The sequence below is a fragment of the Sander vitreus genome, chromosome 12 (assembly GCF_031162955.1).
Source record: "Sander vitreus isolate 19-12246 chromosome 12, sanVit1, whole genome shotgun sequence".
NCBI lineage: Eukaryota > Metazoa > Chordata > Actinopteri > Perciformes > Percidae > Sander > Sander vitreus.
The window spans coordinates 21847208-21864790 of record NC_135866.1 but is presented as its reverse complement, the minus strand read 5'-3'; the positions used below and the strand labels follow the sequence as shown (position 1 = coordinate 21864790).

The 17583-nt window shown below is 41.4% G+C and overlaps 2 protein-coding genes across 2 annotated transcripts; one reads left to right on the top strand and one right to left on the bottom strand.

Moving 5' to 3' along the window:
• The first annotated feature begins 415 nt into the window (after positions 1-415).
• On the top strand, positions 416-12419 carry LOC144526872 (WW domain-containing adapter protein with coiled-coil-like). The gene is made up of 13 exons (XM_078264585.1): positions 416-815; positions 1257-1290; positions 1859-2048; positions 2495-2586; positions 4859-4974; positions 5174-5271; positions 5477-5755; positions 7698-7814; positions 8335-8483; positions 8677-8768; positions 9875-10058; positions 10851-10978; positions 11071-12419. Exons 1-13 carry the CDS (start codon positions 775-777, stop codon positions 11138-11140), a joined length of 1590 nt encoding a protein of 529 aa, XP_078120711.1. The 5' UTR covers positions 416-774; the 3' UTR covers positions 11141-12419.
• Positions 12420-13570: 1151 nt separating this feature from the next.
• On the bottom strand, positions 13571-15442 carry LOC144526873 (zinc-binding protein A33-like). Its single transcript, XM_078264586.1, has one exon. The coding sequence runs from the start codon at positions 15186-15188 to the stop codon at positions 13800-13802; it is 1389 nt and encodes a 462-aa protein (XP_078120712.1). The 5' UTR covers positions 15189-15442; the 3' UTR covers positions 13571-13799.
• Positions 15443-17583: the final 2141 nt, after the last annotated feature.

The window sequence follows — 17583 nt, the reverse complement described above, 5'->3', positions numbered from 1 at the left end:
AAACTGCTTTAGTGAAGTAGAAAAAAATCTTGTATTTGTCGTTACAACGTTTTTTTCATTTCATGATGAAAAAAAAACATTACATTACTTGTCAATTTAACGTTAACTGTCTCGTTATAATGAAATATCTGCGTACACAGAAGTTCCCTGCTTATCGGAAACGTCTTGAAACTAACGTTAGCAGACCCACTCAGTTTGCTAACGTTAGCTAAGTTATCCAGTAATGCTAGTAACGACTGCGACAGTGTTTCAGCGATTATTCCTTCCTATTATATTTTTGAGTTAAACATTACGACCGTCCAAAAACGGCATTTGAACAAGTTTACCTAATGTATTTTTATTCGTTGTGGTACCTCTCTTTATTCAATAAGGTTCTCATAATTTGAAAATACAACCGGAACTTATTTTTTTCTAGCTAAACATTACCGAGGAGTCCGTTTCCTACTGACTCTGCTGCTTTTCGCTGAGCTACATCGGCCGAGCCAAGCGTATACCGTAACTACATGCCAGACGATGCACTGAGGGTGGTTTGCAATAAAGACCACCCGCTATGCAGTGCTGGTGCTCGGTGCACTGTTTGTAGGTTTCTGTTTGGTAGGACAGACTGAGTCCAGATATCAGGAAGCTGAAGAAAAGAGAGCTGTGAAAGCAGACAGGCAGGAGGCCACGGTTCCCCCTCTCTCTCTCTCACACACACACACACACACACACACACACACATACACACACACACACACACACACACACACACACCACACCACCACCCCGGCCTTGATGGTGATGTATGCAAGGAAACCAACAAGAGTCAGCGATGGGTAAATCAAGCACAAACCATAACATGTTTAAAGTTATTCGTAGGGTTTACCTATTTTTTTTTTCATATGTAGGTTGGGTATTCGTGTTGCCTGTAACCGTTAGCTATCAGTGCTACGAGCTAACAGTTTGCAATTAGCTCTGGGTTCCGGTTATTTCCTTTAGCCTATTAATTAACGTAACGTTAGCTAACTAACGTGTTAATGGTAAACCGTGGGTGTATAGGTCACAATATGTAGCTACGATATGTTTTAAACATGATCGGTATTTTCTATTAGCTAACGTTAGAGCAAGCAGCTGTTGCTAAGGTGGCAAATCAAGCTAACTTAGCTAACGGTAGCTAGCTAAATAAGCTCCAGAAAGTATGTTGCTAAGTTAAAAGAGTAGCCTAGCCGTAAAAATGCAAACTGTCTTACAGTACTGTTTGTTCTGTGTTTCCACAGGTGCAACGACAGAAGGGATTCGCAATCCTATCAGGTATGACATATGACAATTTGTTAAGTCACCTGTCATTACTTTATACTAACGTAACGTTAGCTAATCAAGGTGCAGTATTTTCCATTCAAATTAAATCTCACTAACACTTCCAGTTAAATTCCCAATTATATTGTCACTTATTCATACTGTTGAACAAAATAAACCACTAAAAACTTTATTTACATTCAATCTGCATGGCTATCACACAACTTCCCATAGGAAGTACTTTTGTGGCAGTTTGTGTAATGTTCTTGTAAAACCTGGCAAAGTTTGCTCTTAAATTCATGTTGTGTTGATATAGCATCAGGCACACATTTTGACACCGCTATAGTACTCCTTGAACATCGCCACAAAGTGATGTTACCAACTTTTAAATGGCTTCCTGTAGGATACATTCAAGACATGCTGAAAAGCAGAGAACCTTGGCTGTACACTTATATTTTTATATTATTTATTTATTATTTACAGACACACACATTTCACACACATTTATTTAAACAAAATAAGGAAAAAATGACCAAAACTACCCATCCCAACAACTCTTTCTGCCATGCTTTATTCAATCTAGGCCCATAAATCTCAGCCAAAGAGCCAGTCCAGCAGCCTTCACCGCTATGACAAAGTGCGCGACGGCTCATCAGACCCCACACCCCCTTACAAGATGCTGCGACGCTCCGACGAAAGTCCTGGCAGCAGACAGGGAGACGGCACAGGACATGGCAAGGCAAAAACCTCTCACGCAGTTAGAGGAAAAAATGGTAAGCCCGGATCAATTCAATTCAACAACTTTATTAATCCCACAAGGGGCAATTATTAGGATCTGGCGGTCCTACAAATGCATGCACGTTTTATCTTAAAGGGTTGCTATAAGGAAATGGCAGCATCTTGGTCCTGCACCTCAGACAAATATCAGATGCTTGTGGCTGCAGGCAAACTATCAGCTCTCAGCCTCAGCTGACTTTAATCAATTGTGTACGTTGATCAACAAATACATTCTTCTGATCAGTATCTTCAATGTTAATTATGGCATTCACGTTGATTTTCTTTAGGGCTTTATTATGTGGTATCGGATCGGTGCATAAACTCCAGTACTTACCGATACCAGCGTTTTAGGCAGTATCGGAGCCGATACCGATACTGGTATCGGTATCAGAACATCTCTAATTATGTGTTTACTCTTACTTGATAAATGGCTTTGTTACAGGGACCAGCGGCTCTCCTCAGGAGAACTCTCACAACAACAGCTCCCACCATGGCTCCGACTCTCATGCGACTCAGAGCAAGCCTGCAGACAGGGTAAGACGTTGTCCAGTGTTATCTAATGATATACTTTCAGCATTTCGTGTAGGAATTGCTGTCACGCTACTTGGAACATGGTATGCAAGACATTATGTAGAAGCATCTCTCTTTCTCTCTGTGCAGAATTTTTTTTGTCTCAACAACAATGCGTGATTGAATCTTATGTAACAGGCTCCTTCTACAGAGTAGATGGTCTGATTAGATGTAAGACTTCTATGTTAAAATATTTAATTATCTTAATATATCTCACTCAGTATCTGGTTGTACTGAGCAATAAGGCCAGACACTCAATGTTTAACGTTGTTTGGGAACCCGGTGTTGATGTATACTGTTATTAGTTATCATTTTGAAGTGAGTAGAGGGTGGAGTGCATATGTAAAGTCAACATCATGACAAGACAAAGCAAAATTTTTTCCAAATCTAAACTTAAATGTGCATACACAGTATGGTTTCTACAAGCAAGTGACAAATATGTAGCGCAAAGCAGGTTTTTCTTCATTTGTGCACCGTTGTGCTTCCATTATGAGATGAGAGATGAAAGGAAAAGAAATCCACAGAGGAACACATTAAGAGACGCAGGGGTTTTACAGTTCAGGTTTGGCAAGATTAAGTTATTAAAGATTATCTTTCGCTAATGTAGTCTGTTGATAATTATGACATCCTGCCCTTCTCTGCTCTATGTTGAGATGCACAGGCTGAGAACGGGTTGATTAGCTGTGAGCTGCTGCTAAAATAAGGATAGAATTGAAGAGGATTCAAAAACTGTACATCAATTATGTTCCGTTCTTGCCCGGGGGTTGATGCAAAATCTGTAACTGCAATTCATGCAGTAACTGTCAAATCACATCACAGTTACATTTGTTTTTAGCAATACCAAGGCCCTGCTATAAAATCTAGTTACTACTGCTGTCCATATTTTTCTTAAGACCATCTGACCTTTTTGTTTGTTTGTGAGAAAGCATGAAATAAATGTTATTGTGGCTCAAGCCTCCTCTGCAAAATCAGCATGTTTTAAAATCGGGGCAATTGTAAAAAGGAAAGACGGGATCAGGCAATGTACATTTTCTTCCTGGAATTGTTGTAATGACTGGAAGTGTCGGTATGTACATGATCATGGATATTAAACCTATCGCTCCCAACCAGACTGAAAAGTCCTTATCCATTATTGAGGGTGGAAAGTGAGGGATGCTTACCTACTAAATGAACACGGATGCTTATTTATCAAAGGATCATAGACTTAGAGGAGCATAGCTCATTTACCAGCAAGTCATCAGTTAACATAGCTGCTGACTATTTTTTCAAACATGTTGTTGCTAATGTCCGTTCGCTTCCATGTAGCATTGACATTTAAGACTTAAGAAAATTGATATTTGCAATCGTTTCTAAAAAGCATCATATATCTTACAATTACATTTCAGGATATAGTGTCTTTCTCTCACAGAAGGAGTCTTTGGATTAGAATAAAATCTGTTTTACTATGTGAGTCCGTTCAGCTTTACATATTTATAACACACATACACGGCTAATGAACAATTCCAGATACATAACACATTTTCACTATGACCACTACTACTGTCATTACTAAACATTTTGCCAAAATATGGACAATAACTTTACGTGGAAGATTGCTATAACGTCACCGCTCATTTTACATATAGCTTAGCAACAAAACAATATGCTGTAGGAACATTACTATGAATTTTCGCGTTGGTTTTGAGGGGTATGCATCCCCACTAACCTGGAAAATGTTTTAAACAGTAACGTTAATACAGCGTGTCGGGGGAATACGACGTCTCCTGCAGCGGGGAGTCAAAGACAGAGGGGCCGCAGGGTACGCTAACGTTAGCTTCTTGTCTCATCTGAGGTCTGATAAACAGTAAATTTATCAAATTCAGTGCCCATAACGCTATTTTCCAAGCGACTGTAGCTGTCATATTTCACGCAGTTTCTGTGGTAAATCAGCCGCCAAGGCTTTCGTCGCCGTTTGTCCCTCTGCCTGAGGAGGAAATGCTGTAACCGCGCTGTTACTGTTCCAGTTGCTCGCCCTCAAAGGGGACAGCGAGCTGACTGTTCTCTTGAGTTCAGGGGAGCAGACAGCTCTGCAGAGTCGTGTAATTACGACTTCGGGACATTTTTTTTTGAATACCTAAGGAGCAGCGGCAATCGCTCCTTCAGCGGCAGACCAAATGTATTGCACAGCCCTAGGTACTCTTTAACTTGTCATAATATCTCTAAAGCTTTCTAAGGTCTCATGTCTTGTCTCTCTCAGCACCAGGACCCAGCAGATGACTGGACAGAACACATCAGCTCCTCTGGGAAGAAGTACTACTACAACTGTAGAACTGAGGTCTCCCAATGGGAGAAGCCCAAGGACCTGTTGGAGAGGCAAGCCCTCTTAAAATGAAATGACAAAATACGTACACTAAAAGCCAATTCCGTTTTCAACCTGAAACCGTAATCGAGATTCTCATGCAGTCGTACATTACAAGATCAAGCAGTGCACCAGAATATCGTTAGCTTAGTGTACAGAGTCTAACTGCATCCTGCATATTGTCACTGTTGCTTTCTGCTTATTCTGCTTCAGGGAACAACGACCGAAAGACCCAGTCAAGATGGGGGCGAATAGTTTCCCCAGGGACATGGACTACAGACAAGAGGCCTTGCAGGACAAAGCCTCAACTAGTAAGTATAGCAGAACTATAAAACCTAAGCAACGTGGGTCAAGTTTTTACAAAGTCATCCTCTCCAAGATTGTGACAAGCTTCTGTTGATCACTTTCTGGAGAAACATTTAAGATACGGAGAGGATTTACTTCATATGTCTGGTGCACAAATTTCCCTGACAAATATCGTAATGCTTTGTTCTCCTGCTCTGCTCGTCTCCACAGAGACAACATCAGGGGACCAGTCCACAGCATCCAACTCCGGCCATTCCTCCTCTTCCTCTTCTTCTCAGAGCCTGAACTCTGCTCCTGGTGCTTTGGGTTCCACCCCCTCCGCCGTGTCCTCCTCCTCTTCCTCCTCTTCGGGGCAGGTGCCTCAGTCTGTCCAGTCCCCGTCACCAGCACTGCTGCAGGACCCAGCCCTCCTGCATCAGCTGCTCCCAGCGCTGCAGGCCACTCTGCAGATGAACAACGGCAGCATGGACATGGCCAAACTCAATGAGGGTGAGGGCACAACCGATCAAAGAAACGCAAGATGTCACTTTCACACCACTGTCTTCCATAGTGTCTTTCTCGGTAGTTCCACCGGGATCGTGAATTTTCATTGTATACACATAGTGGCTTTAACGTAACATTTCCATTAGGGATCAACCAATACTGTTTGTTCAAGGCCGATACCGATTATTAGTAGTTAATGACACCGAACTTATGCATTTACCGTGAAAATTAAAGTCTTTAGGTCAAAATTAAGATTTTGGAATGTTCCAAACTCCAAATAAAAACCTTGTTTAAATGCTTAAAGCAATTAATTAGTACTTTCAACATAATACACAGTATTCAGATAGTCAGATAGTGTTGTGGGCGGGACATTAAGTCAGACTCAGTGGTGAGGGAAAGCGAAGCAGAGGGACATACACAGAGCTGTAGTGGAGCCAAAGTAGCACACTTTTTAATTAATGAACTATCGGTTATCGGGCAAATAAAAATGGCAATGCAGATAATCTGCAAACTGCCAATAAACGGCGCGATAATCGGCCAGGGGCGATAATCGGTCTATCCCTAATTTCCACACTACGTTTCACACTGCAGCCGCCAAGTGTCCCAGACGTTATGAAGTTACGTTTGAAGAAATGGGGGTTGTATTATATTCAACAACCAGACAATTACATGTTCACAACATCTGATGTTCTTTTGAGTGGAGGGTGTAGCACTGTAACACCGGCTCCTACAGAGAGTGTTGTGCTAAGGCCCTGACACACCAACCCGATTATCGGCCGTCGGACAGTCTGGCGAGGTCAGTGACTCGAGTCTGTTCGGTGTGGTCCGTGCCGTCGTCAGTCAGAGGAGCCGTCTGCCTTCATTTGGGCCGATTTGACTTGTTGAATCGGAAGGCGGGCAGTCGGACTCAATGGCCAATCTGATTGGTGGAGCGCTAACCCGGAAATGACGAGCCGGATGAGCCTGACTAACGCCATCTCAAAATCTGACGAAAATCTTTTAAACTGACCTTTGTCGATCTGAAATGAAGACCGATTCAGCAACTGCAAAGGCAGTCAGTCCGACTGCCTTTTCTCCCGAAGGTCGGCCGTCGGGTTGGTGTGTCAGAGCCTTTATGGGTTGTTTGTAGCCTTTTTGTTGCTAAGCTAGCAAGTGTTTACAAGTCCGTTTTTATAGTGTGTCCTTCAAGAGTTAGTGTTTCGTTAGCCCGGCTAAACCCACAGGAGTTTAACATGGTTTTCCGCCACGGAATAAATACATTCGTGATGAGTGAAAAATGAAGCATCTTCTGACGTCTTTAGTGCAAAAACAGACTGTGGATTGAACCATCTGTCAAGCAGCCATGAATTAACGCACAAAAAAGATAAATGCTAACGTTTTAAGAGACAGTTTTTTTTTAAGAGTCTGATATAGAATATAGCTATAGAATTATGTGACGGATTTTCCAAGAGAAAATGTTTCAAGGATGACGACTCTGTTCTCCTTGGATTAACCGTATCCCAGGGAAACTTTCCTAACAGGACTAGTGTGAAAATACGTTGTATCTTTTTCCAAAAAACAGTGTGAAGAGCATGTACGACAAAAATGTCAATATTCCGTCACTTGTGTGTGTGTGTGTTTCGATCCTGTTATTAATGGGTGACAGTGTTCTGCTGTTATTAACCTGGCAGTTAATATGATTAGTTTCTTGCTATTCTGTGTGAACCTGACATACATGTGTGATTGCTGTTTAATAGTAGTAAAATGACATACATAAACCGTCTCCAGTGGCTGGTGAAAAGACGAATTTTTCCACTGATTCGTTTTTTTTTTTTTTAAATCTTAACTGTTTTCTGATACATAACTATACGTGTTTGTGCACTCACTTGTTGTGCATCCTTGCTCACTCACCTGTGTGTGTGTGTGTGTGTGTGTGTGTGTGTGTGTGTGTCCTCTTTCCTCCCTCCAGTCTTGGCAGCTGCTGTCACCCAAGCTTCCTTGCGGTCTGTGCTTCATAAGCTCCTCACTGCTGGACCTGCTTTCAACATCACTGCTCTCCTCTCAGCTGCTCAGCACTCCAACCAAGGTACGGCCTCCTCACTGTTTCTCACCATCTGCTACACTAACTCATTTGTTTTTTAAGGATCCTGGTCTCCCTGTCCCTGCCAGTTCTTTTTAAATGCAGTGTAATACACAATTTGTTCTTGACCTTCAGTCAGTAAAATTCTGCATTTTATGCAAGTTAACTGCGTGTATCGCTTTTTCAAATTGACTATAGTTATGTGGGAAAACAACAGATGTCCTCCCATGTATTCCAGTGAGCCTTCTCTGCTGGAACAGAGGATTTGTTGCATAGCAATCGCAACAAGTGTGCCAGAAAAACGATGACACAAGTCTTCTTGTGTCATCTTTTAGCCTTTTAATGTGCTTGTGTTGTCGGATTGTTTGCCGCCTTGTTGCTAAACCGATTATTCGCATTTGAAAGCAAGCAAGGGAATTACTGCAGGCGGAGGGTTTTCATGAGGACAAGTACTGCCAGTGTCGAGGGAAAACATCGCAATGACCCTTCTTTTCCTCCGTACTGATTCTACGTCCTCCTGTTGCAGCCCAGCACTCCAGTCAGTCCCCCGTCTCCCTGACGTCAGATGCATCATCGCCGCGGCCGTACGTCTCACCACGTAACGGCACGCCACAGAGCAACCAGAAATCCCTTCTTGGCGTGCACCCTGGCAGCATCGCATCCTCACAAACGAGGGTGAGTCACAGGAGCAGAAGTAACAGAAAAGTCCAGTTTGAAGAATGTCGGGAGTACTTCCCGTTGCTCATGACTCACCCCCACCTTCTCTCTTTTCTCCACGTTGTTATGACTGCCCTTGTCTGTTAAATGTTCTTTTTCTGGTTTTCATTCCTATTTCTGTATCTCCTGCCGTCGGTCCTTCCCTCTTCAGGGCAGCATGTCTTCAGGTAAACAAGGATCAGTCCCCCTGTCTCAGACCGTAGAGAAGCGTCCAGAGGACCCCAGAACTCTCCAGCAGAGAAGGTACAAGTCACTTCAACACACCATTTTGTTTGTGATGATGGATTGCTTGGAGGTAAAGCAAACAATTAAAAACCTTACAAGGCCGTTTTACAAGTAAAAGGACACCTGAATTACAACAAGACATTTTACAAATTTCAATAGCAACGTGTCCCAAGCAGTTTTCATGGTTACCAACAGTTTGGTTGAAATTAGTTCCAAAGAGGTCTGTGTATTATTCAGAGTAATGTTTTCTGGAAAGACATGTAAACAATAGGGAAAGTAATTTATTCTTGCACAAATCCAATATGTAGACATACCATTTAGGGCTGTGTATTGGCAAGAATACATCGCACGATACATGGGTCACGATTCAATATATTGCAATATATTTCGATACTGTACATCAGGCGATATATTGGGATTTTTTGATAGTATAATTTTAGAAAAACTAATATTTAAAAACAGACATGATGTGCATACAAGTCAAAGAAGTTTACTTTAGGTAACTGGGGGCCAGTTTGGGATTGTAGTTCACAAGTTCTTAGTGAGCAAATTTTTGTATGCTAAAGTAGGCCATAGTTCAGCCATAGCTACATTGTTAGCTTCTAGCAAAAAGTCAGGCACTGTTAGGCAAGGATACTAGTGTTGCGTGTTAGCATAGCCATCTAGCGGTAGGGGGTTTAAACACAACATAAACGTGAATCACTGTCTTTTAAAAAAATAAATCAATATTGTGTTTTTGAAAATCGATACAGTATTGCAAAATAAAATATCGCGATACTCAAGTGATTTTTTTCTTACACCCCTAATACCATTACATAAATGCATATCCAGCATTTTTGATGTAATACTATAGGGCCACACTTGGACTTTTCATGGCAGTTAAGTGCTAAACACATTTGTGACGTTGGTTATTCACCCAAATTAAATCAAAAATATGATGAGCAGCGTTTGACGTATTCTAAAGTGATAACAAATGAGAAAAAAAATGCTATGGGTTGAATAAATCGCGGTATCCTTGACTAATATGCCCAAACATCGGTATTTCAACATTAGGGAAACTGCAGCTGGATGTCATTTTAGTTACACCCTCTTCACCCCGGTAATTATTTGTCTCGCTCCACCAGTCAGGAGATGCTGTGCACGGGATCAAACATAGCTGGTGCTACGTTGCCCCATGTCCCCTCAGGCAGCACCAGCCAATCCCAGGGCGACAACCCCGGCTCATTCACCCCCACCCTGGCAACTCATTTCGATGAGAGCCTCATCAGACATATCCAAGGATGGCCTTCAGAGAACACTGAGAAACAGGTACAATCCGCCACAGAGAGTTCTACGTTACAGAGCAATAGAGTGTTGCCAGTTACCACCGTTTGTTATAGCTGTAGCATCATTACGGCGCTACAAAAGCAGAACCGCTCCGTGGGGCTGCTGGCACAAATATAGACTTTTAGTGTTTTGACAAAAAAAGAAAAGTCATCACAAGGTCTACTTACTTGGGTGTTTCCGGAGCTTTCAGGCTCATCTTGTGGCCTTTCTCAGCTGTAACCATAATAGCTAAATCCTCTCCATGACAACTAAGCAGTAGGGCTGGGAATCACCAGAGGCCTCACGATACGATATCATCACGATATTATTGCAATTTTAAACATATTCTGATATATATATATATATATATATATATATATATATATATATATATATATATATATATATATATATATATATATATATATTGCAATGGATTACCTTTTTCCAACTTAATATTTTTCCCAATTTAAAATTATGTCCCCAAAGGAAAACTTTGTCAACATCTGTTCTATCTAAAAAGATACATTTCTCTTTGTTCATCTCACTTCTTATTGCTGCAAAATGGAATCGTCAAGCAGACAAGCTAGCCGTCACATACTGTATATAATAATAGATTGATACTTGCCGTCAGTGTATCGATACAGTATTGCTACGGAAAATATCGCGATACTATGATACAGAATCAGTAAGCTAATGTTGATCCTTGTTCTCAAAGTATTGATTGATGTTGAATGTTTGTTGTGTAAATCTAAAGTCGTGACTTGACAATAAGCACTCGTCCCTCTCCGCCAGGCGGCTCGGTTGCACGAGGACCTCCACAACATGGGCAGCTTGTACATGTCTGAGATCTGCACAGAGATGAAAAACCTCCGCTCCCTGGTCCGAGTGTGTGAAATCCAGGCTACACTGAGGGAACAGAGGTGAGGCAAATGTTCCATTTGCATTCACATTTTAGCTTATGCGGACATTCACAGCACACGTTCACATGTACTTGTTTTCTCCTCAACTACAGAATCCTGTTTCTGAGGCAGCAGAGCAAAGAGCTGGACAAGCTGAAGAACCAGAACTCCTACATGGTGTGAGGACCAGAGAAGAAAGGACTGGGATGGATTGAAATAATGATTGAAAAAGAGGAATAGACTTGGACAGCAAGCTGCTACAGCCCGTTTACTCTCCCCACCAGAGCAACTGAGAAAAGCTGTTAGAAGACAAATAAGGTGGCTGCTGGCAAGGTGACGCTCCATAATCCCGAACATGTCCTTTTTTTTGTTTTGTTTTCTTTTTAAAATAAAAAATCTTTTTCCAGTGTCCAGCACATGAATTGCTTTCGCCGAAAGGTGAAAATGCCGCTTCACCGAGTCGGACCTTTTAACCAGTGGACATAGAGGACCTGAGGCTCTTTCCAAACAGCACCTTTTCGGACTGTGAACCTTGGATTGTGTGTATTGTATTGGGTTAACTTGTTTTCTGGTGTGTTTTGATGTGTAGTGGTCAGGAAAAGATTACAATTCATTTTTGGGAAAATGAACTCAAAACCATCTCATAATAATTGGTGTGACACCGTTTTGGGGTTGCTCCCCAATCTTCTGAAATGGACTTAGTCATGCATTGAAATGTATGGATTCAATGGCAGTGATCTTACTAATGTTATTTTTAATTCACTATACTTGTCCGTGATTTTGCCATCCCAGTGTGTCCTCAAGCTGGTTGGTTTTTACATGAGATTAGCTAAGATCTTTGGCCAGACCTTTCTCAAAATACTTAAATGTGCTTCAGCTATTTTGTCCCAATTGATGGGAATCTGCGTCATGGTTCCAGTGGTACAGATTCACTGGGATGTTATGGCAAACACATTCCAGATGTTTCAAAGCCATTTTGGGGAAAAAAAAGGCCTACATTTTTGGACCTAGGTTGGCTGCTAGTACATTTAATGGTTGCATTCATTTGTAGCCCTGCTGGCTGTTTTTCTTATCCCTTCTGCTATTTGTCTTTCTTTTGTATAATTTTTATCCTTTTGTTTCTCTCCCAAGTCCACTTGGGGGCAATATTTCATTCCTTTTGTGCAGCTTAGCAAGAGATTGTGTAAACAAATAGAAAAGCAACTAAATCGAAATTCTTGTTGCACATGATTGATTACGTCCTTGTAGGCATAATGGAAAAGATCAATGAAAATAAGTTTTTATTTTGTCAAAAAGGAAACTCATGCTTTGTTTAATCCATTTTTGTTCAGCTGTCATGGCTGCAGCCCTTATATCAACTGACTGGAGCCAGATTTGGCTACTTTTTTAAAAAGGGTTATTCATGATGAGAGGGTATACTTTTTATATCAACATCGCATTAAATTGCAGTCGTACAATTCCACACCCATAAACAACTTCCTTTTGTCGCTCGCCTATTCTTTATCTTGTCCTTGAATAGTTTCCACCAGATCTGATGTGCACACTTTTTGTTGGGGGGGGGGGGGGGGGTGGGGTCGGGGGCTTTGTATTCCATAAAATATGAGAATAAAATATCATACCACACATCTTGCTTGACATTTACTCACTGTTTAGCTGTTCCAGACTTTTTTTTTGTGTGTGTGTGTGTGCATGTGCGCGCGTGCTTGTTTTACTATATTCGTGGAGTCCAAAAACCAGGGAATACAGCCTTGTGGGGCCCAAAGAATTAGGTTATGGTTAGGGTGAGGGTAAGGGTTAAGGTTAGGCATTTAGTTGGGATGGTTAGGGTAAGGGGCTAGGGAATGCATTGTCAATGACGGGTCCCCACAAAGATAGTGAAACAAACGTGTGTGTGTGTACTGTATACCTGAGTAAATTTCCTGATGAATTATACATTCTGTAATTTTGCTAAATTAAAGTGTAATTATGCAGCTAGGGGAGGGTTAGGATGATAGCTTTGAGTAATTCATTTCTTGACTTGTTGGGTCACAGGAAGCACATCATTCTAGCTATCATCTGTACATACCAGTAATATACAGGATATTAAGGAGTGCAGTTTCATTTATGGCCTCAAGATGGTGACCGTGAACTTAGGCATGGCTTAGGACAGCTCCACTCAGCATGTGTTCTCTGTTCAACAAGCCAGATGATAAGAAAGATACAGCAGTTATTTGCAATGTAGTTCAAGTTAGCTGTGAAACTGTCGTTTGATTATATTGGCACAAATCTAATTCCATACTAAAACTGTCATGAAGATTGAATGCAGATGAATTTAACCTGCTGTGATTTCCCTTGTGAAATGTTGAAATTGCTTTCTTACCTATACAAAACATTACAACAATTAGAACAATTTAAATTGATTGACAGGTAGAACAAAACAACAATAATATCAGTTAATCTAAACATCATAAATCCAAAAAATATATATATATAATTTGTATTGTCTTCAAGAACCTCTCAAGCTGCTTCTTAAAACCTTTGTACGGACTGTCTGTATTATTGCTTCATTCAGCTAATTGCTGTGCTGCTGCAACCTGCTGTTTTAATTTTTACTGCACTGCATGTTGACCCTTAATATACTGCGATACTTTTTTCTGTTCATATTATTTTAATCTGCTGTTTTGTTACCGTTTGCTTCAAATATCTGACTGCAAACAGACACCATAAAGTTTGAACTCATTTTATTTATTTAATTATTTCAGAAATGTGCTCATACATTTAGATACATAGGACACCTTGACTTTTAAGAAGTTAATAGTTGATTTTACTATTATTATTACCATCACCTTCAAACTAAATACTCTCAGACCTGTTTAGTCACACAGACCTTCAGTGGTAATATCTTCAGTGGGACTTTATCCACAGTGCTGATGTATGGAAACAGCCTCTCAGTGAAAGTGTATGTGAAGGTGTGTATGTGTTTGGTCGTATCAGGATCAGAGAACGACAGCTTTCCTCTGTTCCAGTCCAGATTCACTCTGATCCTCTGGAGCTTCTTCTCCACTCTGAGATCAGTGAGCGGAGCTGGTAGTGACCGTGCTGAGTATTCACCTTTATGGAACCGCATTTCCCATAATCCAGACCGCATGCGTTGCTTTCTCTGGAAAGACTCTGCTAACACACCCAGTGACCAGAATGTATTGTCTCCAACCTCGACATCCCAGCTGTGATTCCCTGAGTTGAAGCACTCAGAGCCCTGGACAATGAAATAATGATCAAACCTCTCTGGGTTATCAGGAAGCTGCTGTCTCTCTCCTCCTCTCCCACTGGTCAGATGTGCAGACAGGATGAGTTCTGGATTAGCAGAGTTTGGGTCCAGAATCACAGGAGTGTAGGAGACCATCTCCTTCATCTTGTTCCAGATGTTGAAGCTCAGGTTGTCCAGGTGTTTGGCCTCGTCTATAAGAGCTCCTGAGAGCAGCTGTGGATCATCCAGCAGGGGCCGCCGCTGGACTCTTTCCACTGCGGCCTTGTAGTTGTACAGGAATGAGACGTCTTCAGCTCTCAGCTCCTCCTCTGTGGCTCTGACTCTGTCTGAAAGAGTTGCTATCTCTCTGCTTAGAGCCTCCATCTTCTCCATCATCATCTGACTCTTCTGCTCCTCTTCCTCCTTAAGTGCAGCCATCCTGGCCTCCTCTTCCTCTTCTAGAAACTGGCGAAGCTTCTTAAACTGTTCCTTAATCTGCATCCCAGTTTGTCCGACCTGGACCTTAATGTGTTCTGCTGTTTGAACAAACTTCACTTCAATTCGTTTAAAAACCTTTAACGTCCTTTTTAAGGGCTTCAGAGTTTCCTGAAGTTTCTTCTTGTGTTGTCGTGCAGCTTCATCGATGGGACTGAATCTGTGGTTGGTGTGTTTTTCTGAATCTCTGCATACGAGACACACTGGCTGCTGATGGTCCAGACAGAAGAGATTGAGTTTCTCAGAGTGCAGATGGCAGAGAGCCTCTGAAGCTCTCTGATCTCTCTCCTGTAAGAAGGCTTCACACAGGTTCCTTAACACCAGATTAACAGTTGGGTGTTCCTTTGAAGATCTTCTCTTACAAACTGGACACTCGCGTGTCGGTTTCTCTCTCCACCAGCTCCTCAGACAGTCTTTACAGAAGCTGTGGCTACACGACAAAACAACAGGATCTCTAAAGACGTCATGACAGACCGGACAGCAGTGATCCTCCTCTGATCTGGAAGCCATTATGTGTCTGAGTGAAGCTGAAAACAGACAGCAGGTCAAATCAGGAAGTCAGTTGTGTTTCCCTCCCTTCTGTAGAAAGTCGCTTCAGTTACTTTTCATTTGAATGTTGGTGGGGGTTTTTTCAGTCAGCAACAGGTAGTTGAAGTATTTCACTACTTCAGTACTCCCTCCTGTAACTGTCCTCCCTCAGTTGAAGTCACAGCTTTGATATGAAGGTAAAGCTTACCCTCTACCTGTCAGTGTGTCTCTTCTCAGTGAGAAACGGAACAATAACAAACTTGTTTCCTGGTTTGTCACAGATGATGTAATGTAAAGGGGTGGAGCTTTGTCAGGCAGCTGTTGTGTTGCATGCTCTGTTTTATTAGTGGCAATGCTGATTCAGTAGCATTCACATTAATAAAACAGAGCTGCAAGACAAAAGCACGATTACAAAACCCATTGAAAATAGTGAGCTCAAAATGTCAAAGTATATCACCCACAGTGGTGTATCTGGGATGACATTAAACTTGGCCTTTCAGTTAGATCAGCAGCTTTTCATACTTGCACAGCTCCACAGTGGGCGTGTGAGCCTCTGAACATAGGTCAACACACAAACTCTATACCACTATGCTAGATTAAATACTTTTTTTTTTCTCCATAAGCTCATAAACATTTTAATATGGGTTCATTTGGTCCCTATAGAATTGTGACCAAGATACACACTGAGAGGGACATTTACAGTTTACAAGAAAATTAATTTGCTCTCTCATAGAAAAACAAGGCCTGGTCACACCAGCATTTAAAATGGCAAAATCAATTAATTAGTGGTATCGATTCATGCAGATAATCATTTTTTTTAATTATTTTTTTTAATTTGTCTAGGTTTTTAGATATCTGCTTCTGAGATATCCGCCTCTGACACTCTGCTGCTACCATAATATGATACAGGTGAATGGAATTTTTAAGGCGCTCACAGCGTGGAAAAATGCAACTTTTCATCTATTTATTTTATTTAATGGGGTTCCTGTTACCCCAAAACTCTCAGAGACCGTGGCCGGGTTGGCTTAGTTGGTGAAGCAGGCACACTTATGGAGGTTTACTCCTCAACGCTGTGGCCACATGTTCAACTCCGACCTGCGGCCCTTTGCTACATGTCATTCCCCCTCTCTCTCCCCTTTCATGTCTTCATCTGTCCTATGGAAATAGAGGCCGAAAATGCCCGAAAAAATAATCTAAATCAAAAAGCTATAAAAAAAAAAAAAATCTATTAAAAAAAACTCTCAGAGACAGATCAAAGACTATGACTAAGACTTTTTGCATGGCTCGACACCACTAGAGGTAACTGAGAAAACATGTTTTTTTTTTGTTTTTTTTTATTATTTCAGTAAACAGACCCTTAAATCAAAACACTAGTACAGCTTTTCACATCATTTAGAGACACCCCACAGACTGCAGATATGCTTTGGTGTCAGTGTCACTCTTCTAATTATGTTTGCATATGAACTCAATCATGTCTTGTAACTTAAAAGCATGTGTGCTGATGAACCTCAGAAGTGTTTGTTTTCCTCTTTTAACACATCAAGTGAACTACATTCTGTTCTTGAGAATTCTTGTTCTGAAGTTGAGCTTTGATGTTAGATGTGTTCAAATGTCTAATTTGCGTTCATGCCACACGTTTTTTATCTCTTCAATTTCAAGATAGATAGATAGATAGGTAGATAGAGACCAATTATAGAACTGTTGTCCACATACTTAAACATTTTGACTGAGCTGTGGTGCGATGTCAACTCGTATGTGTGAATGGAGATAACACACAGCCTTGTGGTGCGCCAGTACACTGATGGTCAGAGGGCATGATGTAGCGTTGTTAAGATTGACAGATTAAATTCTGTTTCTAAGAAAGTCCAGTGCAGAGTTGGCCTGGTGTTCGTGTCTTGAAGCCTGGTGAGGGGTGTGAGAGGATGAATGGTGGTAAAGTCCCCCTCCACTTAAAAACGTGTTTTGCTCATGTTTACATCCCCTAAAATGTCAGACCTTGACTATACTGACTTGTATCTGTCACTAGCGAGGTGTTTTCACATTCCTTTCCTGAAGGGGGAGATGTCTGTGCATTTCCCTGAAATCTGAGATTCAACCAATCCCAAGCAAGCTTGAGTAGATACATCACTTCAGCTTCATTATGGCTCTCCAGAAACCTATGGGTGACATCACAGAGACTACGTCCATATTTGATACTGTCTATGGTCTCAACTAGCCGAGGCGAGGTCAGATCCAGAATATCTTAATGATAGAGAAAGAGTAGAGGTGCTTCCAGCCCCTTTTCAGAGTTTTTGTTTTGACTTTTTATGTGGGAAATGGAGGTAAAGTCTATAAACAGGATGTGAGCGTATGGTGTTTCCAGGTGTTGCAAAAAAGG

Coding starts and splice junctions, on each gene's coding strand:
- LOC144526872 (XM_078264585.1), top strand. CDS start 775: ATGGTGATGTATGCAAGGAAACCAACAAGAGTCAGCGATGG. Junction 2,587..4,858: donor AGAGCAAGCCTGCAGACAGG/GTAAGACGTTGT, acceptor TGTCTCTCTCAG/CACCAGGACCCAGCAGATGA. Junction 5,272..5,476: donor GCAGGACAAAGCCTCAACTA/GTAAGTATAGCA, acceptor TCGTCTCCACAG/AGACAACATCAGGGGACCAG.
- LOC144526873 (XM_078264586.1), bottom strand. CDS start 15,188: ATGGCTTCCAGATCAGAGGAGGATCACTGCTGTCCGGTCTGTCATGAC.